This window comes from Pezoporus occidentalis, unplaced genomic scaffold, assembly GCF_034315485.1.
Source record: "Pezoporus occidentalis ecotype Australia unplaced genomic scaffold, CSIRO_AGI_Poc_V1 ctg37, whole genome shotgun sequence".
NCBI lineage: Eukaryota > Metazoa > Chordata > Aves > Psittaciformes > Psittacidae > Pezoporus > Pezoporus occidentalis.
In genome coordinates this window covers 1,842,102-1,867,704 of record NW_026915691.1, presented here as the reverse complement: position 1 = coordinate 1,867,704, position 25,603 = coordinate 1,842,102, and the positions used below count along the sequence as shown (strand labels likewise).

The following is a 25,603-nucleotide window of genomic DNA, read 5'->3' as shown; positions in this document are numbered from 1 at the left end:
CTCAGCCTTGTGTTTCAGCTCCAGTTCATGACTTTATGATGGCTCAAGGCAAACCATACTTCCATACAGCCTTGAATGTCCCTATGGTAATACACCTCTAAGAGAAGGCACATTCTGTCTGCTCTTGCATGAACACCCCTCTGATTACCGATTGCATTCTTCCCCCCAACTGAACATCAGCTCTTCAGAAGCAAATTCCCAGTAGCTAGGAGTGAAGTGGGAGAGGGGGGGTGGTTTGCTCAAGTGCTTTCAGAAAACATGAAACATGATGTGTGTAAACTGTGTAACTTGCTATTGCAGTGATGCAGGGTCTAACACCAGCATCCACTTAGCTGGCCCCAGGATGCATCTGTCATCCACAGGACGGAGATTTTAATCAGGTCAAAGATGGTGGCTATGGCCATGGGCAAATACATTTCCATTGCTAAGACTGTTTAAGGATCTCTTGGGACATCAGCAGTACACAGCCCTTGGGCTGGGGAAGGAAGACTAGGCTGGAATCAGCTGTCACGAACTGATCATCAGCCATGAGGATTAGAAGTGACTGCCAAACCAAAAAGCAGCAGCCACTGCTCCTCAAGGCAAAACCCTTCCATAGCTGAGACCACAAGAAGCTCAGCCCTCAGTGATGTAGCATAGCTGCTATCAGAGTAGGATGAGGCTCTGTGTAGAGAGTATATGGGTCACAGAGGCTGTTGCAATCATGTCCTTGAGCCCATTGGGAAGCATTACAGGACACAGCTCAGGGAATGGTGACATTACCTGCTTCGGCAGCTGGGGGAATGGGAGTCGGAGCTCTCCGAGCGAGAGTGGCAGTGGCGGTGGCGATGGGATTTCCGGCTGCGCCCACGAGAGCTTGAAGAAGCAGAGAAGAAAACCACCGTTAGGCCAGCAAACTTGGGGGTGCAAGATCCAGCAGCTGGAGGCTGAGGTCAGTAACATTCAAATCAGAAAGGAGATCTACGTTTTAAGCCAAGGAGATTGTGCGGGACATCACTGCAGGAGAAATTCTTCATGCCTTCAGAGCTACACTGGCATTAAGGCATGTCATCTTACAGAGATCTATGCAGCACTTTAGCTGCAAGCTATTAGGTTGGCTCTGTGGCTTTCTGGGGGAAGATCTATGGAGTAGCATGCAGGAGTGCAGCAGACAGCACCAGTCCTTTCTGGTTTCAAGACTTTAAAGAGCTATATGCCTGCTCACTCATCTGCTTGCCTTTCACCCTGCAGCCTACCCCAAGACAGGCAGAAACAGCCTGGGACCTTCGCACTGCTGACCCTCGGTGGCAGGGCACTGTCCCTTTGGCCAACCCATCACAAAGCTCCAGTCCCTGCAGTTCTTGCTCCAACCCTCTCTGCAGTGCAAGCTCCCTGTTAAAGAGCAGATGCAGAAGGACAGGCTCTAAATAACACAGTACACTCAGTAACAGCCAGCCTTCCCCAGCCTCCCTACCTGTCACCCTGAGCCCATTCCCTCTCCTCATTGCCCACCGCAGCAGTCACTTCACATGTGGCAGTGTAGCCATCTGCTGAGGCTGGCATTGCTGTGCCAGCAGGCAAAGCTAACGGTGGGTTAGCCAGTGGGAACGCTCTGGTTTCATGGCCACACTATTGTCACTGAGCACTAATAGTCACTGAGCACTAATACAACCTGCTTGGACAGCATTTAGCCATTTGCTGCTATAAAACTCAGCAAAGCAATTGCTTGAGAACAGCATATCCCTTAAGACAATGGAGCAACCTCCAGGGCAATTGCTTGAACTCCACCTGGCTGGTTTCTGTGATGCTCTTCACACCCTATTATTATATTTAAAACTTCATATTTGGGGATCCTCGTTCCTCATTTCCATATGGATGAAACCAGCAATACTGAACATCTCTCCCTCATATGGTGGATTTATGTTAAAATCCCCATGTTTACTCTTCACCTTCTGCATCAGTCCCTCCACTTTAAATGCTTTCCCTTTCTTTAGGAGAAAAAAAAACTGGCCTTGTGTAATTTAGATCAGCACATACACAGATAAGCCAAAGCAGCATGATTATACAAAAATCCTGACTCAAGATGGCTCACAGGATGCTATCTTATCCACACCAGGAGCAACAAGGAGGTTTGGAGAAGCCAGGAGTCACTCAGCTCTCTTTGAGAGCTGGAAGATGAGGGCTACACTGCCTTGGCTAGTTTAATCCCCAAGAGCAATTGTGGCTGTGCTACTGAACATACAAAAATCACAGAGAAAAGGAGATGGGCTCTCTGCATGCATTAGAGAGGGCCTGTGCAGGCAGCACAACATGATGTGTGCCCCATGCACTCCCAATCAGTCCCAGCGTGTACTGGGGTGACACTGGTGGCACCAGGAGGTGTTCATACCAAACCAACCATCAGATTTCCATCTGCTAGCCCAGTTTCTGTCACTAGTAGGGTATCCCAAGTCTCAGCAAAGCTAACCAGGGACTTCATGCCCAGGGCTCAGCCCCAGAGCTGCTTCCTTGCTCCGAAAGCAGGTGAGAAGCTGCAAAGTGCAATTCCCACGAGAAGACAGAGGAGGTGAAAAAAAGGAAAGGGTTTACAGGTCTTCCTTCCATCTCTGAGGAGCCGTTTTACTCCATACCTCTTGACTGACTGCTCCATAGGACAGGGGCTGTGCTCTGCTAACACTAGGGCAGATGGGATCCTCAAACTCAGGTTTTTACAACCTCCATCACCTCCAAACAATCCCTTCTCTTCCCTAATCCCCATTGCCTTCTGCTCCCATTTGGAATATTTGGTTGTACTGTGTATCAGGAGTAGCCTCCACTGCAACCTCCAAAAGCTGCCAACAAGGAGGAGCTTAAGCCTTTTTCAGCACAAGCGTGCCAGCCTGGCCCTTGGGAGGCTGTGTGGCACTGTGCTCTGCAGAGCTGAGCTCATCCCTCATGCTGCCCTCATCCGAAATCTGGACCCTGCTCAGAACTGGATGAACAAGACACCGTACATCCTTGGGAAACACAGAAAAGGTACTGAATGAGATGGCACAGAAGAGAGGGAAAGATCTCCAGCCTCTACAAACCTTTTCCTTTCCAGCAAAACCAGAACTGCTGCATTTAGCTGCAAAATAATCCTGAGTTGCTTAGGGCTGCGCAGCTCCAGGGGACACACCACATCAAGCACTTCCTAGGGTCACAGCTCTGTGCAGGCAGGGTAAGGAACTCCATGAATCACTACTTACTGTTTTTTGTGTTTTCTTTCTTCCTTTCTCTTACTTTTGGGGCTTGAAGAACTAGATAAGAAATGGCTAATTAATTCAGAGATTTCTGCTCTGATAGAAACTGCACAATCAGACGTCAGTGTTACAGCTGCACTGCCCAAGAGCATGCAATAAAAAATGAAAGGGATTAGTGGTTCTGCCACAGCACAGGGGGTCTCTGAGTGCCTGCTGACAAAGCTGGCTGTGGGCTTGGCCAGAAAGGATCTTCAAAGGGATCAGCCACCTTGGTGGCTTCTTGGTACTGTGCACACATGTACTGGAATCAGAAGAGCTCTCCCAGTACACACCTGGAAAGCCACTGACCCCGAGTGTTTCAAAGATGGGCTCTGCTAGGGGATTCCTTACTGTTTGCAAATGAAACCAGAAAAGAAATGAAGAGTCAAGGTGCAGGATGTATACAACATGGATGAGGTTGCCAGGGGCTTGGCTATACCAAAAGGTCTTTTCCAGTTACGTGCTTGGCTGCACAGGTTGGGCTGGAGACCTGGTTCCTATGGGGTCTAAGGAATGCTGTATAGGGAGAGGGTAGCTCCAGACCCACAGGGAAAAGGGGATTCCACAGGAGTCACACAAGAAAAGTGTCTTCTGCCCCCAGGTAGTGAACATCAGCCTCGTGAGACACCATTAAATTTGTATTTCTATGGGACCACCCACACTTGACCAGCTCTTACCTGTGTCTTCTCTTCTTTGAGGATAACCTGCAAGACACAAACACGTACATTGGATACAGGTCTCACAAAACTGGAGGTTTGAATCAGAGACAATGTGTTTAGGCCCAGTATCAGATTGAGAGCACTGTGAGACCACCCCCATGTACCTGCTGGGGTGGCTTTCCTTTAGGCAACGGGGTAGCTGAGAAATGCTGATGTGGGAGAAGCAACCAGCACCCTACAGATAACTGAGAATATGATCCTCAGGATAACAAGTCCTCAGAGATCAGATGCATCCCCTGGCCCTGGTGGACCTCTTTCCTCTGCTACAGCCTCCAGTCTTGCACTGCACTTAGTCTGAGGGGGCAGAGGTGAGGTCATTCACTGGTTTTCTGTCTGAAGGACCAAGTAGCAGTCGAAGGAAGAATCCTTTCTGTGTCATTCCAGAGCATCCTCACAGCCAAACCAGCACCATGCCCCTGCCTTGCCTCCTGGGGCACGCAAGACATGCTCCTATGTTGGAGCACAACATCCTGCAGAAGACACAGCCTGAAGTCCTGTCTAGAGGCACCGTGAAGCTGCCTATAGCAAGGAGAGCTGGGATCTGTAGGTGAAGTGCTTCCATGTGTCTGGAAACAACCTCCATTGGTCACTAATGCTTAGGGGTTTATCATGCTGCCTTTTGAGACCAGCGAGCAGGATCCTTGGTTAGCAGGGGCATAAACTGGTACTAAAGGTTCAAAGCAAAAGAGCATCTGACCCCAGGCTTCCATCAGGAGACGGCATCCATAAATGAGCAGAAGAATCCTTATTTAGGGAGTATTCTAAAGGGCTCCATATCCTTCTTTCTCTTTTCTCCCTGTTCTTTTAAACTTTATACCCTGTAACCCATCTTTACCAGCTTCTGTCTTTGGTTCAACGCATTACAAATACATGAATGTTCCAGGGCAGATGGCACCCCCTGCTCCCTTCAGACACTGCTTCAACAGTTGAGGGAAAACAGTGAAATATTTGCAATTTGAACACTTAACTACGTTCTTTAGATGAAAAGCAGCCTTCAGAAGGGGGACGTGGAGGCGGTGACCCAGGGCTGCGGTGGGAAGACTGGGAAGTCTTTCCCTGCTCCAAACGCTAACGCTTGCTGCAGGCTGAGGGAGAGAGGAAAGGGACTGGTGCCTGTCCCTCCTCCCCTGCACCCCAACGGCTCACATTTACCCGTTGCACTGCACTTGCACCCCATTCTGTGCCCTCCTCGCCTGCAGGGACACCATCGCTGCCCCTCCTGCGTCAGCTCCCCTCCAGGCAGCCATGACCAGGAGCTGGTACCTCTCAGTGCTGCTGGGCACTGGGCTCAGCCACCACAGGCTTCCAACCCCCCCAGCAGCCCTGCCAGCACCGGGAATTACATTTGTAATGGCAAAATACCTGTTCCTTTTTCGCTTCTTGGAGCTCTTCTTCTTCTTCTTCTTCTTCACAGGCGAGGGGCTGTAGGAGGGAGACCTGAGGAGGCAGAGGGGCATTAGGCTCCCCGCAGCCCTCCCCAACCCTTACCCCACCACCAGTGGCATTCCCTTGGGATGGAGAGGAGCTTGGGAATGCCGGGATCCCCCCGGACAGGCTGCAGGGGAGCCCTGCCCCAGCCTCTGCTGCCCTGAGGGGAAGGCGAGAACATGGCGGCCGCTGCCTGGGCCTGTGAGGCGCCTCCGCACAGGGAGCTCAGCCTCCATGTTAGTCACAGAAGGCTTTGGGTTGAAGGGACCTCAAAGCTCATCCACTTCCAACCCCCTGCTAGGGGCAGGGATGTTTTAGGCTGACTTTCTGCCCTCACACAGAGCCAGGGCTGCCTGTCCCCCCCGGCTGCCATGGCCGCCCTCACCTCCTTCGCTTCTTGCGCCCGGATTTCTTCTTCTTCTTCTTGCCCCGGGCTGGCTGTGGCGGCCGCTCCCCATCGCAGGACGGGCTGAGGACACGGTGGGGATCAAGTGAGTAGAAATTAACCCCAATCCACCCCGGATCAGCTCCCATGGGGCTGCTCTGTCCCAGCCCCACCTCAGGGACACGTGGGGCAGGGGGATCCCCATGGACCCGGGGCACAAGTAAATGCTTAATTACCCTCTAACGAATGCTTTGGTCCCAGTTAAAGGAGGGGTCTCCTCTGGGGGTCTGATGGAGCTCGAATGAGACAGCTCCCGTGCAGCCACGCTGGGGGATGATTTAAAGCGTGTTTGCCGAGGTTAACAACGCCGGAACAGATTTATGGGGTTCCATCGCTCTTTGTAAATATGCTTTAAATAATTAATCGCCCTTTCATTTGCATACAATAATTATCGCTACCAGATGCGCCTGGCGCTAATAAAAGGCTTGACATATGTTAAATAGCAATTGATTAGAAATATAGATGCGTTTATTGAGATGCTATGGTAATTTAATGAGATATGCATCTCTTACACAGTCGTTAAACCTTGGGAAAAGAAGCCTCCCGTAAATCAATTTCTCTTTTTAAGCATATGCGATGTTACGTTTCAATGCAAAGCAAGCACCGTGGTTAAATTAATTCAGAGGCTGAAAATGCAACAGATCTGCTGTGGCTACTCATTCACCATGGTAAATGCCCCTAAAGACAAGGGCAGCTGGTGGCTCCCCCACACGGGTCCGGATTGAGGTTTGTGGGGGGCACAACCAGCTCCCCAGGAACTCTGCAAAGCCCCTGTTGGAAATGAGGGTGCTGGGTTGTGCCTCAGTTTCCCCACTTCTCGCCCTGCCAGCGGGAGCAGCCACTAGCAGGGAAGGTGTGGAAGCAGCCCCATGTTTGGGGAGTGCTACAGGAACGGGCCAAAAGTTGAGCAGGTCTCTGTGGGAAGAACAAATGTTGTTAATACAAGTCCTAATGCAGAGCAAATGGCACTTTGGACGGCGGGGGATGCGCTCAGGTGCCACTGCCTCCCAAACGCTTGCTTATCTGGGCTGAATGACTCCCCAAATTACCCTATCATGACAAGCCAATTGCTGAGCTCTTTTAACACACTCTGAAAAACTGCTCTGCAGCATGACACTGCGCACCCATGCTTCCATTGGGAACGGTGAATGGCTGCGTGCTGAGCGCTGCCGGGGCAGTGAATCCAAGGTGGAACCACACTGTGACCCCAAGGAGCACCCAAATGCTCCTTCTTGCTCTCTTTCTCCTCTCAAGGATTTCACGGAGCAGCAGAAGCACTGTTAGGGGATACAGCACACCTTGGGCTCAGCAGGTCTTTTGTCTGCATTAAGGTAGAGGAAATGTGTTTTCCAAGACAGCTCATTGCTAAGCTCAGCCATCTGCCAAAAGACATCCTAATGGTGTGTGTGCTAGACCAGGGACCTGAACACTCATTTCAGCTGCTCAGTTGTCAGGATGCTCAACCCCAGCTCCGACATGCTTTCCCCTAGGACAGATTTGGACTCCACACACAAGTCTCAGTACATCTCAGCTCCTGCCTTGCCCAGGGCCACAGCCATGGGAGGACTGAGAGGACCTTCTGACCATGCAGCCGCAGGCAGTTTCAGTAGAGCCCTTGTCCCTCTCCTGAGATGAAGCCTTTTGTCTTTGATGTGGAAGCTTTCTCCTTGCACTGATACTACTTTAATTGTTTCTCTGCGATTGTAATCAAAGTCTAATTAAAAACACGCTTTAGATTATTGTTCCGGTTAGCCTGAAATCTGAAGATATGAAATGTGCTTTCTTGCTCTTTCTTTCCAGCATCTTAAACCAAACGGAGAGGCTTTAATCCCAGAGAGTTTAGCAGGCAGAGCTCAGGGCCCCCAGCTGCTTCATTTACAACATTCAATTCATTTTTCCCTTCCCAAGTTGTCAGGGGCTAATGACAAACTGATAATGAAGCTGTGTCCTGATGAAGCCAGTGCTGCTGGTCTGGATGTGGGCATGCAGAGAGGGTAATTGCTGAGGGTGATGCCCAGCCAGGGGTACCCTGTTAACCTGGTAGCACACAGAGATGCTGGCAGGTCACAGCAAGGAGGCTGTAAGAGCGAGGTGTGGAGTGTACATAAACTACAGGTTTCTCCTTGCAGACACACACAGGGGTTTCACACAATTGCATGCCTTTGCTGGACACACACAGAGCCATCGAAGCCATCCCAAGCTCTCACAGGCCCCCATAGGGGCTGGGGAAACAGTCACAGATGCCTCCTCTGCCATCCCCCTGGCTCGTACCTGCGTGACCTGTGGTGTGCATGGTCTCGTCTCTGCTTCCCCTTCACACAGCCATTGGTGCTGGAGGCATCCTTGACTGCACGGCCACTCTGCTTCTCAGGACGTCTGTCCTCTGCGGGGTACGACAGGCAGCTGAGCGTCCCACTGTGGAGCCAGAGCACATAAAGAGAGCAATAAAGGACTGTCCATTCAGCTGGGCTCGCTGGCTGAAGGTTTCCCATGTACTAGAGAATCCCCTTGCTGCTGTGAAGGAGAGCTGCAGATTGCTCTCAGACCTCCTGAGCCCATGGTGCTCAGCCCTGCAGTGGGAAACACTCCTATGAAGCTCCAGAAAGCCCCCACTTCCAAGCCAGGCTGCATCCCATCGTGAGCATGCTGTGCTCAGCTCTCAAAATGCCATGACCACCCTGTACTGCAGGGACAGCATGAGGTCTATGTAATACACCAGCAAGGAGCAACGGTACCAGATCAGGACCAGCACCCCTGACATCTTCCTCTGCATTGTGGGTTTTAGCTCAGCAGCTCTGCAGAGGCAGCACTGGTTTGCCCTCTGGTAGGAAAAAAAACCCACTTTTGCATTTCAAATGCTATTCTCCACACCAGCCATTGCATTGGAAATACCTTGCCCCACAGTTCTCATCCTGTCCCTGTAACCAGCACTCAGGTGGAAGAAACTTTGGGCAGCCAAAGAAGAGGTCTCTTTCTTGCTCCCATATATAGGGTGCTGGGCCAGTAAACACAGCTGGTCCTGCTGATAGCCTGAACTGGAGAACCTGGGGCAGCCCAGCAGAGTTGTGGGGAACCACTGGTCTAGGTAGGTGCCTGCAAGAGCCCTGGGAAGGCCGTGAGAGTTGACAAGGAGCAGAGCCAGGGCAGGCAAAGCCTGAGGTGAAAGGTCTCCAAGAAACAGCGGGTGAAGCAAGCTGAAATGGAGAAAAGAAGCCAAATGGAGAAAACAAACGCCAATGAGCCTGAGCTCAGACACCTGGGAGGAAATAAATGGGTTTCCAGTCCCTGCTGATGTTTACCTCAAAGATAAGGAAAAGCCATAAACAATACCCAACAGGGGTGCCAGGGATGCCACAGTTCTGGCGTCAGAGTATTATTTGAACAGATAAAGCAAGTATTGGCATGACCACAGTGGCTCAGGGATGCCAGGAGGATGCTCTGGCTGCAGAGACCATCACACATGAGCTGTGGAGATAGCAACAAGGGGTTAGAGCCAGGTGCATGCTGCACATCATGGCGCTAAATGGGGCCAAACCAGTGGTTAGAGAGCAATAGTGATGCTCCGGTTAGGCATGGCCCAGTCAGAGGAACATCCTGCTGCCTCCCAGCCATGAGCAACATGGAGCAACTGCAGAAGAAGGGTCACTCCTCGCTTTCCAGCTGTGTTTTGTCTCTCAGCAACCCCTCACTTTCTCTAATAGGTGACTCCTTGGAGCCTGTTTTGTAATGCCTGAGTGTTTAAGGATGTGCATCAGCCAAATACAAGTGACAGGGGTACAAGTGAGGGCAAGCTGGGTGATATATTTCTGGCCCAGGACATGCAGGAGTTGATGGTCCCTCTGGTTTTGAAAATCTGTTACTCTGCTTAATAGATTCCCAACAACTGTGTTATTTTTAAGCACCCAGGAAGCTACATGGTTAATTGCTGTCTTTGTGTGAGCTAATTAGCCGGTGGCCTTTCCCGAGCCCCTTTTAAGAATAGTCTTCTGAGGCTCCATCATTAGGATCCATTAAAAATGTCCCAAAATTAATGACCTGTGCAAGTCTGGGTTGAATCAGCTCCAGCAGCAGTGGGAAGGGTCCCCCGGGGCTGGTGGCACAGTGGGCACTGCTGCCTTGCAGGAGGAACCCAGGAACAGCAGACAATGTTCTTCTCACCCCAGCCTCAGCACCCACTAATGGGATTTTCAGGTCCTGAGGTTAAAATACGTTGGCCTTGAGACAGCGAGGGACTCCTGTCCTGCAATGTGCTAGGTGAACCATTTCTCCTGGACTTGCAAGTAGCTATTGATGGAAATAATTATTCTCCCAATTCCATCAAAGGCTGGATTCAGTTCTCGCTGGGAGTCATGAACATTCTAAACTGGCTGGTAATCCCCTTGCATTAAGCTCTATAGACATTGATTGAATATATATGTGTATAGAAAAACGTCGCTGTTGTTCTTGTCTTTCGTGACTGGTGTAAGAGTGCAGAGTCCCATTGCCTGATGCCACCCCTGCCTCCCTCCCCTGGGGGGGCTGGCATATCACCCCCACTTTGTAGTGGCACCACTGAGGCCAGTTAACCATGCTGTGCCCCCCACACTCAGCAACAGCTTCCTTTGGGACTGGACATCCCTGTTGGCTGGGGAAAGGCAGAAAGTCACTGACAGGTTTGTCAGGAGGCTTTTGCACCAGTGGTTGTATGGGAGCACGAGGTGGCCATGCACATGGGTGGCAGGATAAAGGGCACTTCTCTGCAGTGGGCAAGGAAAATGCAAGACCGGGGAAGTCCCTCAGAGTGTTTGCAAGACACTGGGAGATGTGCCAGGCTCAGCATGGAGCGATTCTAGCAGCCTTTGCAGAGGATGGGGCAAAGGCACAGGGTATCTGCTGCCTCAGGGAGCACAGGCATAAACCATCCCCAGTCCTCCATCCGGGGCTGCCATGCTCGATGCCATGGCCAAGTGCCATCACATCAGGACATGAAATGTGGCACTTGGTGATACGCACTTCACCGGGAGCTGAGCCCAGCAACACCCATCCCCTGCAGCCCCACGGTGACAAGCAGTCACTGCGGGTTTGGTGTGCACTTGACAACCCTGCCTGCTGGCACCTCAGTGCTGCTGGAGCCAGGCAGCTGCCCTCCCCTGCCCGCAGGCTCCTGTGTCCCAGCCCCAAGCAGCCCCCTGCCATAAACCTTCCATCAATCATCCTTTTGCTTGCAGAAACCCATCCCAAGAGGAGAGAAAAGGAAGCAAATTTCCTTCCTAGTGACCTAGTGCTGGACGCTGCCACCAGCCCATCTCCCACCAGCAGCAGCGTCGTCCCTTGCCTCTACAGGATAGGCTCCAGCAGTCCCAGCCCTCTGTGGCCTTGCTGCGGCCCCTCTGCCCTTTCCTGCTGCTTTGCAAGCAGCAGTGTAAGCACTCTGGGGCTGAATCATGCTAACCAAGCCATTTGGGGTATTTTAAATCATTTCTTTTACTTTGAACACACAGCCGCATACACAAGCACTTCGGAGGCCCCAAGCCCTGACTGCACTTGGCAGACCTGCACCAACAGCATTTCCAAACTCAGGACAGAGTATCTGAGAAAGCCTATATGGAAACTTGCCCTTTTCAGCCCTGGGAGGCTCCACGTTCCCATCATCTCTACAGCCCCCTGTGAAAATGTAGGAATGGCTCCAGCCAACCCAAGCCCCCAAAGGGAAAAAGGTTAAAGCATCTCTGTTGAGCCTATTAGCTGTGAATGTTCCAGCATTAAACCAGTGACGGATTCCTTGCCTGGGGTCTGGGGACATCAGCCCATGAAAGGACACAGGCTTCCATGGCACCCACAGCTGCTCCCACCAGGGATGCTCTTCTCCTGAGTACCACGCAACACGCGCATGGACACATGATTCAATCTCACCTTTCCTTTCTCCTTTCCTCACCTGGAGGGTTTGGCTGCACAACAGGGGCTGGGACTGGGTTAGGGTCCCCGTTGTCCTGCATCCCTGTGGCTCTCTGCCGCAGCCACTTCCAATGTGCTTCTGCTCTGGGCTCTTAGGGTGGCCTGAGCTGCTCGCAGCTCTTCTAAAATCCACCACTTTGGGCTAAGAAGCCTTTTGGTGCTGTCAAAACAACCCTTTGATTTTCTGTTTTGCTCATCTGATTGTAACAGAAAACGGTCGAAGCATTGCTTTGTCCCTGGAGAGGGAAGGGGCAGAAAGGAAGGTTGTAAAGACACTGCCAAGCAAAAACTCCAGCAGATGTGTTTATGTAAAGCTCTTTGCAATAGGCACTAAAAATACCTCTTCAAAATTAGGAGATGGGGAAAATTGCAAGTGCTTCCCACAAACACACACACACACAAACACCCCATGGCACCAGGTTCTTTCCCCACCTCATTCCGCCCGTTATTATTAGTGCAGCAGGAGCCCTGCAGTTTGTTATTGAAAATTATAATAGCAAATCACTGCGATATTTTCCCTGATTACACTGACTCCAAGCCAGTTCAATTTTAATCTTCTCCCCGCTATTTTTTCCCCGTGCATCAGCAGAGGCACCAGCTGCAGAGGAGCGCGTGGTTTTCTTGAGGCAGTTGAAACACACAAGTGAAACACAATTCTGGAATAGACAGTTTTCATCCAATGTTTGCCAGCCGGGACTCGCCTCCCCCTCCTGCTCCCGGGAACGGTGCGTCCTGCTGCAAGGCTCTATGCGGCAGTGGCTCCTTTTGCTGCTTGGACTCCAAGAAAGGTTTAACAACCGCTCTTATCACATCCCAGGCCAAAAAAGCAGCTTGGCTCTTTATTTTCCAGCAGTTGATTTGCTATGCATGGTTGAATCAGAACAGAGGAGCTTCCCTGCTGGAAGAAGCCCCGGGAGCAACGCAGGATCAGTGCCAGATGCTCGGGGGGATGCTGTGTGGTCACAGCCCATGGGGAGGGCTCTGTCCCAGGCACCAGCTGGTGTCGGTGGGGTTGATGGCCCTGGAGGAGCATAAAACTCCATAGGGGAAAGCAGTGCTCCCGTAGATGCTCTTAGGTTGTCATGAGGGTGAGGACAGCCTCTGCGTGCTCCCCATGGCTGGGTCTCCTCCTCCCCTTGTCACAGGAGCCCCTTTCCCCTTCCTTCCTGAGCACCCGGTCGCCTAGCAGGGCTCGGCGTCACCTTCCCTCAGTGCAAGCAATCCGGGATGGCTCCACTCACCGCCTGCCAGCAGCAACAGGGATAAACCCAAGGAATAGAACATGCGGTCCTATCATGTCTAAAGGAAACCTGGACTGCTGCCCCATCTTGAGCCATTTCCTCAGCATCTTGTGCCTCCCACGCTGCCTGCTCGGATGTCCCTGCAGTGTTCCATGCCCATCAGCACCTCACTCTGCCAGGCCAGGCTTGATCTCAAGGGGGACAAAGCTGTGCCTCTCCTATCCTCAAATCCTCCTTAGACAAATACCCTGCAGGTTCCCATGCCTGGAAAGGAGCCAGTTTTCTCCTCAGTCAGGGAATAGGAAAGGAGAAGCCTTGGCTGCTCCCAGTGCCCATAAATGAAGCTGAAAGTACTGACGTTATCATGCTGAGCTGTAGCACAGCACTCCTGCACATCCCTGATCCATGTTTTGGAGGACTCAAGGCTCCTGAGTGACCCTGGCATGGCAGGGACTGGGGCCAAGAGCTTACACCAAATAAACCCTACATAACCCCACTGCCACTCTGCTCCTGGCTGGCCACAAATTGCACTCCCAGGCCCTTGTCCCAAAAAAGAAGCCCTTTGCCACTGTCTGCAACATGGTCAGGCTGGAGGGCTTCTTCACGCCCAACAGGCTTCACAGTGCCAACATCCCCTGTGCCCCAGAAGCATCCCCTGGACCACTGCAGCACCCTGGGTTCAAGCCAAGCCTTGCTGCTTGGATGGGGCTGTGCTTGCACACAAGATTCCAATCCCTCACACAGGTTAATCTGGGATCTTTGGAGATCATCATCCTCCAGGGTGGCTCACTCTCTAATGAGGAAGCCACCCTGTGTGCTGCCAAGCAATGGCAAGGCCAGGCCATGGGATGCCACATCTGCAGTGCACAGTCATTCCATGTGCTCCCTGCGAAGCATCGATTCCCTCCTTTGTCTAAAAACCCAGCTCATTTGCTGTGGTGAACAGCAGCAAAACAGTGTCTTTGCCAATGATATAGCTAGTGAAATTTTAATCAGATAGGGGATTGTAAGCACAGTTACCAGCAGCTCCTGGGAGCGTGGAGAGATCACTCTAAAAATGAATTAGTAATAAGGCACCTTGGAAGCAGCGAGAAGGCAACTGGAGAAGATGCTCTTGGAGCAGCAATGCTCCCTTTGCCGCTCACATAAAGCATTTTCCTCCTCTCCCTGAACTCAGGTTTTGAATGAGGGACATAACTCCTGAACATCCATTCCACCACAGTGCCCAGGGCCACACTGCCAGGGTCCCACAGGGCCTGGAGGGCTCAGTGATGCTGCAAGGAGCAGGCGTCCCCATGCAGGGATGTGTAGGCAGCAAGTAGCTCCTGCAGAAAGGAATTAAGCAAGAGATTTCTCCTGCTGCAGAGATGAGGATACAACATTCCCACCCCAGGAATGGAGGTGGAAAGTGGGCTTGAACCCCCATGCTACATGCTCCTGGTGGCTTTTTGTGGCCAGAAGGGCCCTTTGCCTCCCTGTATCACATCTGCTATGTTAGCTGAGCTGGGAAATACCCAAATTGCAGCTTCATGGGTGGGAGGGTTTGATTTGATTCCAGTTGTCCTTCCCTGTAACATCCCTCCTCCCATGGGAAACAGCAGGGTGGTTTTCCCAGCTGCCCAGAAAGGACCAGTGAGGGGGGTTTAAGTTAAGGAGAGTTTCTGAGAGGGAAGACAAAGCCTTTCCTCCTCCTGCTGTGCTCCCAGGAGGGAGAGGTTGGTGTGGCCATGCCATCCCTGCCACACAGCAGGCACCAGGGTGCCCAGTGCTGCAGCAGCCTGGGCTGTTTTGGGGTCAGAGCCAGAAAGAAACCTCTCTCTCTGTTCCCAGGTCTTGGCCCCAGCCATTCCCACCACCCTACAACTCTGAGCATTGTTTGAAATCATCACAAAAAAGAAAGAGGAGGATATGAATATACACATATTTGCTTGCTGCTCCCTAGAGGGAAGGTTTGGAAGAGGCAGTGGGTCCCCGGACCCATGGCAGACCCTGCTAGGAGGGGATGGAGAGAATCATTTCACTTTTTGGCACATCCCTCTTTAACGGGGAGTAATAATAATTTTGTTGCTTGCTGGGATTTGTGAGGTTGAACTAATATTTGTAAATGACTTTGCTATCCCCAGCTGAAAGGCAGCCTGGTATGGCAAAGCCCCAGCGTTATTCACATTTGGATAATCCAGAATTATTCATAAACAAAGTCAAGATTATGCAAACATATTCATTCGTTCTTAGAATACCTCCAGGAAAATAGAGGACTTAGTTTTGTTAACAATCACATCTTATGTAAGTGTGTCTCTAAGCACACTGTGACCCGCACACTATCGGTGCTGGGGCACATTCACCCCAGGATCTCAGAGCACTGGGGAACAAGGGCCTGTACAAAGTGGCCACCTCAATTTTGGGCTATCCCAGTGCCCCATGGCAAGTGGCAGCACCTTGCACAGACCCTTGTGCCCCCCCCACACCTGGGGTCCCACCGGCTGCTCTTCAGGAAGAGCAGACACACACTCAGCACCTGCTTTGCACCCATCACAGGCAGCCCACACGTGAAAACCATCCCCTTATTCTAGCCAAAACAGCCTTTCTTACCCAAATGAAGGTTTATGCCATACATGCAGGGCCAGGAGGCTGCGGAGGTGGGATCTGCATGCAGCCCCCTCGCTCCGGATCTGCCCCTTTCACCTTGCATGAGACCTCACCCCAACACAAGCTTGTGCCTAGCTTGGCTTCCCGCAGTGCAGCGCAACTCTGTTCGGGGTGTGCCGGGAAATGGGAGATAAAGGTGCCCTGAAAATAGCACATGGTTTAATTAACGCCGCATGCCTTCACTCCATAGGTTGTGTGGATTGTTAATTATTTTTATAAAGAAAATAATTAGTCCCAATCAAGGCAGAAGCTCTCCAGAATTACAGCTCATTAACCGCTCTCACATTTTTCTGTTCTGTAAAGTCATGTGGTGCTGATGAAGATTATAGACCCTTGGAATCAGCATTAAATACAAATTCAGACAGTGTTACCATCCTATTACCATCAACTGCATCGACTTGGCTTCGGTAATTGCAGCTGGAGATGAAGGGCAGGGATTTCTGCTCTGTGCAATCTCTGGAAAGAAGCACTCTGCCCATTAGTTTGCGGGAAACAACCTGACACCAAGCCCCGATGCTCAGTACATCCCTGAGGAGATGGCAGCCACCAAGGAGAAAGGGGAAAGCAAAGGTGGCTTTAGCGAGGATGGGAAGATGAGGGTTGTTCAGGTTTGGTTCAGCTCTGGTTGCACAGAGTAGGGTGAACCATGCAGGTTAAGAGGATGCTAACGACATGGCAAATCTGTCCTATGGGTTGGGGTAACAAAGCAAACAGTCCAAAGGATGGAAAGAGTTAGGAAAAGCAGAGGGGACAAGGAGCAACCTTTAAGCAGTGGGATTACCCTCATGGGACATGGGGAACACAAGACACAGAGGGATGCTGTTGTCAGGGATGTAGGAGCATCCGCAGGCACCTCCCTCTGGACTTTCCAGTGCCAGTGCTGGGGTCAGCTCTATCGACCGCTGCAGAGGCTTCGCTCAAAGCCTAATTGAAAGAAATTACAGCATGTTAAAGGGAGCTCGGGTCAAATCAATACCAGTGCAGTGGGGAGGGCGAGCGGGGGGAGCAGGGCACTGTCCAGGGATGGCCTGTCCCAGAATGGAACATGGGCTTCCCTGCCTGCCTTTCCAACATGGAAAAGCAAGGTGAGACCTGCTGTCCTCTGCTCTCTGCAGGACAAACCCAGCGGCACTGCAGCGGGAGGGTTGGCAGCAGCAGCCTGCGGCAGGGAGAGGCAGGGAAGCCACGGGTCCTCGGGATCCTACTTTTCGGTTTCCATTAATCAGGGATGAATGTGCCTTCGGTGGCATTTGAAGCCGGCAGCCAGCTCTCTGGCTCACAACATCCACCACAAAATTAACCCACCCATCCCCACAGCAGCAGCTCCCTCACTGAGCTCCTGCCCTTGAGCATCCACTTGGAGGATGGGGATATGGAAAAAATACTTCTGGGGAATCCCTGAAGGCAATGGTACAGTAACATCTGAAGGGCATCCTTCGCACTCGCTCCTGACCCAGGTGTGGGACATGTTTGGGACAGCACAAGGCCCAGTCCAAAACTGCACCACCAACACCTCCAGCCATCAAACAGAATGGACCACTGCGTCCCTGTGTCCAGGAATGCTGCAGGATCCTGGGGGAGACACAGCCAACATGTCCTGTGTCCTGCAGAGCTCAGCCCCACATGGGGACACCGCATGGCACCCAGGGCCAGAGGAGGTCACCAGGAGATCATGTCCATCCTCGATTAGTAGGCATGGGGCCAACAGCCCGTGTCCTCCACTGCTCCCCAGCAGGTCAGGCTGCAAAACTCCCTCATGTCAGTGAGCAACCAGCATCTGCCTTAGTTCCTCCTCCATCAGCGGTGCCCACCCAGGCCCTAGCACACGTTATCTGCTCTGGTGGCCCTGCTCCAGCATCCTTCATTAACTGCCCGATGCGTGGCTGGCTGATGGGCAGACAAAGGCAGGCACAGGGCGGGCGGCTGCGGCACGCAGATAACCACAGAGCCAGCCCCACACAGCAGGGAAGGGCAGACACAACATGGGCACGGGGCTGCTTTGTTATTTCCTTTTTATCTGCGTGTTCCTGATCTTGGAGGGTTTTGGTGAATAAAACCCCCATCCCTTGGAAGCAGCAGTGCTGAACCCACTTGTCTGGCTTTTCCCCATCGTAGCAAACCTGGCTGTGCTCTGATTGAAGTAGAGGGGATTTGAAGAGGGCAAATGCTTTATTGGGCGATAGGTTCCCAGAGTTAAACAGTGAGCCTTAGGGGTAAATCAGCCTAAACTGCCTCCAGCACTCAGTGTGCCATGGCCATGCCCTCTCTGCCCAGAGAAGGGCTGCTCCACAGGCTGAGAATAACTTCTGATCTCCGTAGATGCTCTTACACATCGCTGTTCTATATGCACAGCTTTGGTGGCTCCAGCTGACCCACAGATGAATTCAGCAGGTGGCCTTTAACTGTGAAATCCCTCTTAATGCAAAAATATTTCTCTTGCTGGGCAAGAACTCATTCTTCCCCCTGACAGCAATGTAGCTAAAAGCACAGCCGGCTACCCCGCTCCCTCCCAGTCACACCCCAACGCATGGGCTCCCAAGCACACGCGGGCCCAGAGATAAACCCAGTACAAGCAGCCCATTGCCAAAGTGCTGCGGGGAGGATGCGCTGCTGGAGTTTGGTGTTAGTGAAGAAACCATCTCTCAACCTGGCCCATGGGGCTCGGGGTATTTTCAGCCACCTGCATGTGAGATGGTGCCCCCACTGCCCCCTCTGCCCCTGCCAAAGCCCCTGGCTGGGGCTGGGCAGCAGCAGCTCTTTCCTCTGCCATTGATGACAGGACATGAATGAAACAAAAGGTGTTCAACCGGGTCACCGGTGAGGCGAGCCCCAGCCTTGCTGCCTGCAGACCCACCTCAGGCAGCCTGAAACACCAAGAGTGTTTCATACAGTGTTTTCCCTCCTGTTGTTGCTGAAGCCCTTCCTGCAGTCCCTGCTGCACTGGCAGGGAAAGCGCTCCCTCCACGTGCGGAAAAACTGGCTATTTTTAAATTCCCAGTGTTTTTTAAGTTCCCAGCTTTTGGCTCGAGCGGCTCATGAAGAAGCCACTTCCGCAGTACCCAACATCCCACAAGGGTAGCATGGTCCAATGGTAGCATCAAGATGTGGGCACTGAGCCTGGTCACGCTGCTGGAGGTGCTGGTCCAGCCCACTCATCCCTCTGGCATGTGCCAAATCCGAAGTCCTGTTATGGATGCTGTGCCGCTGCGATCCAGTGCTCCTGCCAGATTTCAGGCATCCCAGCCTCAGCACCTTTGCTGTCAGCAAGCAGGGCTGCGCAAGCAAACTGGTTTGGTGTTTCTCCCTTTGCTGGGAATGCCAAAGGGCTCAATCTGGGTATCAAATCCAGCCCTGTTTTCCAGCCAGTGGTACCACCAGGGATTAGGGCCAGAGGAGGGCCTGGGAAAAGAGCCCTGGCACCACCCGCAACCGAAACATGGGTGGGATTTGCTGGCCTGGGTCAGGCTTTGCAGTGATGAAGAGGTTTTGGTGGATGTAGGGAGAAAAGGAGGAAAATAAATAGAAAAGGAGAAAAGGAAAGGGTGCTCATGCATGAAATGATTTCATTACAGTGGAGCGGGGTTTACGTCTGATAAGTTCATTTTACACAAAAACATCCATAGAGAAAGGTCCAGCCGCCAGACATGGAGATGTGGGAAGGGGCAGGAATAGGGCTGAGCAGAGGACTCAGATCTAGCCATGGCCCTCTGGAAGGAGAAATCTCCCAAGGCCAGGGACCACAGAGGAGAGCTGGGCCTGCAGAGCCCGTCTCTGGGGACAAGACACAGCGGGACAGGCTGTCCGGGATGGAAGCAGGATGGAAGGAAACCAGAATGGCCACAGGACCTGCCGGTGGGCAGCAGCTCTTCATCAAGGAAGGAAGAAATCAAACCTGTTTGATCCCTCAAGAGGAGGAGGAGGAGGAGGAGGACAGGAGATCAGAGAACCCTCAGCTCCTCATTCACTCCTGAGGGCTTTTAGGTGAAGGTGACAAAGCCCCAGGTGACCAGAGCAGGGGTACAGCAAGGAGAGGCGGCACTGCTTAGAACCCCATCCGTGAGTTTGGGGTTCCTAGAGGGGCTTCCAAAGGCCCTTTCCCTAAGTCCTTAGGTGCTTATACACCCTCTCACACTGGAGCACAGCATGCCTTGCTACAGCACCCATGGGTGCTGAGCCCAGCTCTGCCACATAGCACTCACTACATCCCGCCCGGCCCTGGCAGGAACCTCTATCCTGACCTCCCAGACACACTGGGGCACACTCTGGGGACAGAGGTGTCCCCAGACCCACCGGGGAGGCCAGCAGGGTCCCCAGCACCAGCCCAATGGGTAGGCAGACGGATGAGGCTGGGAGGACGGAGGAGCAGGAGGATGATGAAGGCTCTGAGAGCAGCAGGGAGGGGATCCCGCAGGCATCCCCAGCTCTTCCCCTTGCTCAGCCCAGCCTCCCAGCAGCTCCCGAGCTGTCTAATTAGCTCTCCCCGCCATCCAGCTGGAGGGCAGGGGCAGACAAAAGCCTCCCTATTGACAGCCCCTCCAAGGAAGGGTCTTTTCTTCTCTCCCTGCTTTTCTATTCAAGCCCCTCTCCCCCCGCCTGGGCCGGGGCCATGGGCTCATTAGCGCTGGGGCTGGTTGGGAGCAGATGGCAGCCGGGCTGGCGCGCCGGCCCTGCCTCTGCCCGCACAGCAGATGCCCGGCCAAGGAGGGGGGGATTAACGGGAGTGGGGGGGCCACCAGCACGGCAGAGTCAGCGAGTGCTCCCCCCCCCCGGCCCAGCACCAAACCCCGATGCCCAAGGGCTGACGAGCAGGGACTGGGAACACCGAAAAGTGGCCGGGAAGCCAGAGGTTGGGTCCCCAGTTCAATACATGGCCAAAAGTCACCGCTGAAGTCACTGGGCTACTGCAGCTGCCTTCTGCCCTCCCTGGGGTGCTGGGACCCCCCAGCACTGCCACCCTTGTCTCAGCAGGTTGGTGGCAGCAGCACCCCTGTCTCTGAGATCACCCGCAACGGCAAACGAGGCACGAAACCCACGTTTAATCCCACTTCAGCAGCTCCCCTTCCCCCCTGTGCACGGTGCGGTCCCGGGGATTAAGGGTTAAAGCACAAATCCCCTGCCCTGCCCTGAGATGACCCACTTAGACCATCTGGCAGGGAGGGATGCAGGAGCCTCCTTTCCCCCGGCTCTGCTGGTGCTCACCCAGCATCACCAGCTGCCCAGGAGCCGATACCAGCACCCACAGCCCCCAGACTCAGCCATCACGGAGATGTGGATTTCAGCTGAGGTTTCGGTGCTGGGACAGGGCAGCCTGTGCTGCACTGCTGTGGCTGGCGGGGTGGGAGCAGGGAACCCAAACACCCCCAAAAGCATCCCACAATGCCCTGGCCTGCTACCAGCTCTGGGGGTCCTGGGGGGGGGACCGTGGAGCAGCTCCCAGCCTGGCTGGGTGCTGATGGAATACACAGCAGCACTGGGAGAGGTCAGACCGTGGAGTGCAAAGGGGCTGCCGGGCACCACGCTGTGCCTGAGGTCACAGCCAGGGAAGAGATGCAGGCAGAAGCCCAGACAAGAGAGAGAAGAGGGGATCCAGGCTGTGGGGCTGAGGCTACAGGGTGGTGGTGATAGCCACCCCCAAAGGCTGGGCTGAGACTGGGTGAACCTTATTACACGAGGTTTAAAGACTGTTTTCAGTTCACAAGAGCCAAAGCCGCCTGCAGCATCCTTGTGGGCCAGAAAAACAGAGCGAGGGCACCCTGCTCCTGTCCCTAGTGCTCCCCAGCCCACTGGGCACACAGACCCCTTCAATCCCACCCTGGGATTTTGCCTATGCAGAAGCTGTACCACGAAGTCCCGCCGGGCCCTATGGAGAGGAAAGGTTAATTGGAAAAGCCCCTTTCTCCATCACCTCGGCTTTTCCTTTCTCACTGCAAACTGGTCAATAATCCATTTACTTTGGCAGAGCCCTGCTCTGGGCACAAAGCTGTGTTTGGGGCTGAGTAAATACCCCATCCCCCTTTTCCCCTCCAGCCCCTGCAGGACCGGGAGGGAAGGGATTAATGTATTCTTTTGTTCCAGGATGAACCTGCGTTTATCAGAGCTTTAACCCTCCAAACATCCCAGAGATGCTTGATGGCAGTTTAGACGGAAGAGGCTTTATAACCAGGACCAGCAGGAAGGTGGTGGCGAGGGATGGAGCACGGGACAGAGCCAGCTCAAGTAGTGGGGAATGACAAAGAGACACAAAAAAATCACTTTCTATCCCCAGGAACCCCACCATAGCCCCACAAGGATGCAGGATTGAGCCCTCAGCCATGCCCTGCAGGGATGGATTTGGGCTATGCCCACTGTGGGTGCTCCCAACAGGACCCCCATGACACCCCACAAAGGCACGGGCTCAACCAGCCCAGCGATGGGGAGACGGGCAGCACTGTCCTAGAAACGCTGCCATCGCCTCCACTGCTGCGGGAAGCGTGGGGCCAGATCCAGGGCACAGGACCAGCTGTCAAGTGTGGGAGAAAACAGGGATCCAGATGGTCCTCTTAACCTTTCCTTTGGCTAAAGGGCCTCCCCAACTCCTGCCCGGTGCACTCTGCTCGCTGGCACCGCAGTCATTTGCTCCTGAATTAGATGGGAGCATCGTCAGGGAAGAAAGGCCAATACGAGCAGCAGCCCGGCAAAACCGTCAGGAAAACAAACCCAGAGTGGAGCCAGGCGCGGAGACAGCTCCAAGAGGAGCTGCTGCAAGCCTTGGGGCTGTTCTCTCTGTGGATGAGTAGCCAAACCCGCCTCTAGCTATTGCTGGTGCCAGCTCAGGGTGCTGGGGACATCGCTGTGCACCCCGTTAGGGAGGCCTTTGGGGATGCGAGATCTGGAATCTCAGCAGTGTGACTGTGCCGAGAGAGCAGCCTCGGGCTCTCGGCAGAGCCCCGCAAGATGCAAGCGGTGACGAGAGAAGCCAGGAAGTCTCTTTCTGCTCCCTCAACCTTCGGTTTCTGCTCCTCTGAACAGCAAAGCCCCTCTGTGGCACAAGGGCCAGCACAGCAGAGAGCCCTGCCGGGGCTGACCCCCTGCACACCGCAGTGAGGGCAGCGGAGCAGATGGCTGCACCACAGGGAATATCCCCTCATCCCGACCGGCGGCACGCACTGCAAGGAGACAAAAGGAGCTGGGACGGGGACCTGCCGCGGGGACCTGGCAGTGTCGTGACTGGCTGCCCGGAGCACACCCCTACTTGGGGACCCCCTTGTACAGGATCTGCCGGTGCCAAGGTGCAAAGCACAGCAAAGCCAAGCTGGCGGGTCCATTTGGCTGTGTACCAAGAGCTCCTGACCCCGACACAGGCTCCGGTTGGAGCTGGCATTGCCAGCGAACTAGAGAGAGCCCCGCGCCTTCCTCAACTTCGGGATGGAGCTGCCAGCGCTCCGAGCCGCTGCGCTCAGCCTGACAGGCTGTCTGCGGCAATCCCAGCCGCGGCTTAGAGCCGGGCATCATCCCTGGTACTCAGGCTTGCTGTGTTTCCCCAATGTCCTCATTTGCTGCTGTATTACATCTCCAACCGTGAGGTATTTAAGCAGCACGGCTTGCTCGGGCACAATCAAGCTGGAGAAGAGTGTGTGTGCAAGCCAGCACCCAGCCTGCGGATAGCCCCTTTGGGAGCTGACTGAGCCCGATGCAGGGGAGGAGGAAAGCACAGTGGTTCCTCTCCCCCATGAAGGCTGAAGCCCTGCAAACACTGTCCCTGGAAACACGATTTGCTCATCTCCTTTAGAAGCCTTTCCCACTTTCCTACCCTGATTAATGGCAATTGGAGAGATCGGAAAAATTCATGCTTGGGCAGCTTGGTCACAGAGGCAGAAATGATCCTTGCATTGCTTGAGCGCTGGGACCCCCATCCCCATTGCTACTGTGGCTCACAGCCTCTGCCAGCACAGGAGGCATTAAAAGCAGCTCCCCACGAGCTCTCTGCTCCTCAGTGCAGGCTGAATCTGACACCCAGCCCACTGCACACCGAGCCCCTCTCTTCTAGAGACCCATCACTTTCATGAAAGTTTGGGGTGCTCCCCACACTGTGTGAGCAGCCAGCAGTGGGAATACAGAACAAGGAGGGAGAAGAACCAGGAAAAGCCTCTTTTCCTCATGAAAAACAGTGCAAAGAGGATATTTGTAACCAATGTTGAGACAGTCAGCAAAATAAAACTGATCTAAATTAGTGCGTTGTTGTGAAGAAGCCACACGGATGCTTGCCCATGCGACAACCTGGCAGCAGCGCCTTTCCCTAGTTTCATGGGGTTTGGCCATTGTCCTGCCCCTGGCAAAGATGAGGAGCAAGAGGGATAAGGCAGGCAGGTACCAGACGTGCCAAACCGAGACTGCTTGGCTTTGGGAGCTGAGGGACACCAGATCTGGAGCTGCTCCGGTCCATGGCTGTGAGCAGGCTCCTTGGGCAGTATCAGCCTTCCCCTGCACCAGGTCAGGGTCCACCTGGACTGGGGCTGTTCCCCTCCCTGGGCATCGCCTTCCCAGTGGTCCCTAGTGAAGGAGTGATGCAGAAACAAGACAACCACCAAGCAGGACACACACCCCGGGGCTCTGCGTGGCTGGGATGGAGCTGGCCACACTTTCTGACAGATGACCCCCACCACTGCTCCCCCTCCATATCCCAGCTAGAGCTTACCAGGCTCCCCTTGGGAAACAGCCAGCTCCAGGGCTCCAAGCACCTCTGAGCAAAGTTTCCCAAGCCTGCTCCCCTCGGGAGCACAGCACCTACCGGGAAGGGGGGGGGCAACCAGCCAACATCCCTCTTCCCTAGGCATGGGGGGTACCCCCACGTCCTCCACTACCCAACTGGCATGGAGCAGGGAGAAGATACTCCAGACCCTCCTGATGGGGAGCTACAAATTGGGGGTGATGGGGGGCTCGGGCTGATGCAGCCCCCATCCGGAGGGGGTATCCCCGACTCCGTCCGTGCCCCCCCCACCCCGTTCCCTGGCAGCCCTTACCTGGACAGCGGCTTGCGGGCAGTGATGCTGGCCACGATGATGCTCTCGGGTCGCGGCGTGGCCACGGCTTTGAAGGTGCCTCTCCAGAACTTCTCGAAGAGCTGCTTCTCGCCCTGCTGCACCCCGGCCATGTCCCCCCCCGGCCCGGCCCCGCCGCTCTCCGCGGTGCTGAGCGCTACATCCCGCGGAGCCGGCCCCGGAGCTGTGCGGGAGCCGCCCCCCGCCCGTTATGTGCCGGCGAGGCGGGGAGAGGAGGCGAGAGGAGAGGAGCGGGGCTGGGCCCGGCCGCGTCCGTCCCCTCCCGGCACCGCCTCCCGCGGCAGCCGCGCCCCGAGGGCAGCCGGGGCCGGGCGCGCTCCTTCCGCTGCGGGCACCCCGCGCACCCGCTCCCAGCCTGGGGTCTCCACTGAGCCCAGCACCTCCCTTACCGCATCCCCATCACTGCCTTCCCCAGCAAGGAGGTGCTGCCTGCGCGCTGCTGGATCACGGCACCCCCATGGCTGGCCTGAGCCCCACAAGTCCCGACCCCCGAGCAAGGGCTACCTGTGCTTTTCCCTAGTCCAAACTGTTTAATAGGCACAGAGGGAGAGCGTAGAGCCACCAGCCCGGGTGGGCGAGGGAGAAAGCAGGAGGAGGGCATGGAGACCTCTCTGTAACTGGTCCATACTCCTCCCCATACAAGTCCCAAAGCCTCCCTTTATTTCCCCCCCTCCCTATCCCTTCCCATTTAGCAGGCACTGGTAGAGGGACAGGGATGGGGCAGACTCCTGCTTGGCCACAGCAATGAGGCTGGAAAACCCCTCAGTGGGTTCCCAACCAGCTCAGAAAACAGCTCCTCACCTTCCAGGGCAGGATTAGACCCGCCAAGACCAGGCACACGGAAAGTGGGAGGGAAGGGCTGGGGCAGCACAAGTGCAGCAGAGCAATTCCCCTTCGCCTCTGCACCGAGTAC

General features: G+C 54.2%; 1 protein-coding gene across 4 annotated transcripts in view; it reads right to left on the bottom strand.

The window, feature by feature from the left end:
* SRRM4 (serine/arginine repetitive matrix 4) overlaps window positions 1-24,883 on the bottom strand; it is a 42,444-nt gene extending 17,561 nt beyond the window's left edge. The window contains exons 1-7 of one of the 4 annotated variants that reach the window (XM_062631181.1): window positions 24,652-24,881; window positions 8,103-8,246; window positions 5,772-5,855; window positions 5,321-5,395; window positions 3,917-3,943; window positions 3,207-3,257; window positions 763-855 (exon numbers count right to left, since the gene is read on the bottom strand). In XM_062631181.1, coding sequence (XP_062487165.1) covers window positions 763-855; window positions 3,207-3,257; window positions 3,917-3,943; window positions 5,321-5,395; window positions 5,772-5,855; window positions 8,103-8,246; window positions 24,652-24,782 — 605 coding nt within the window. In that variant the 5' untranslated portion in view covers window positions 24,783-24,881. Of the gene's footprint in view, window positions 1-762; window positions 856-3,206; window positions 3,258-3,916; window positions 3,944-5,320; window positions 5,396-5,771; window positions 5,856-8,102; window positions 8,247-24,651 lie in introns of all 4 variants that reach the window. The other 3 variants (XM_062631180.1, XM_062631183.1, XM_062631182.1) reach the window with 3 other exon arrangements.
* Between the last annotated feature and the right edge of the window lie 720 nt (window positions 24,884-25,603).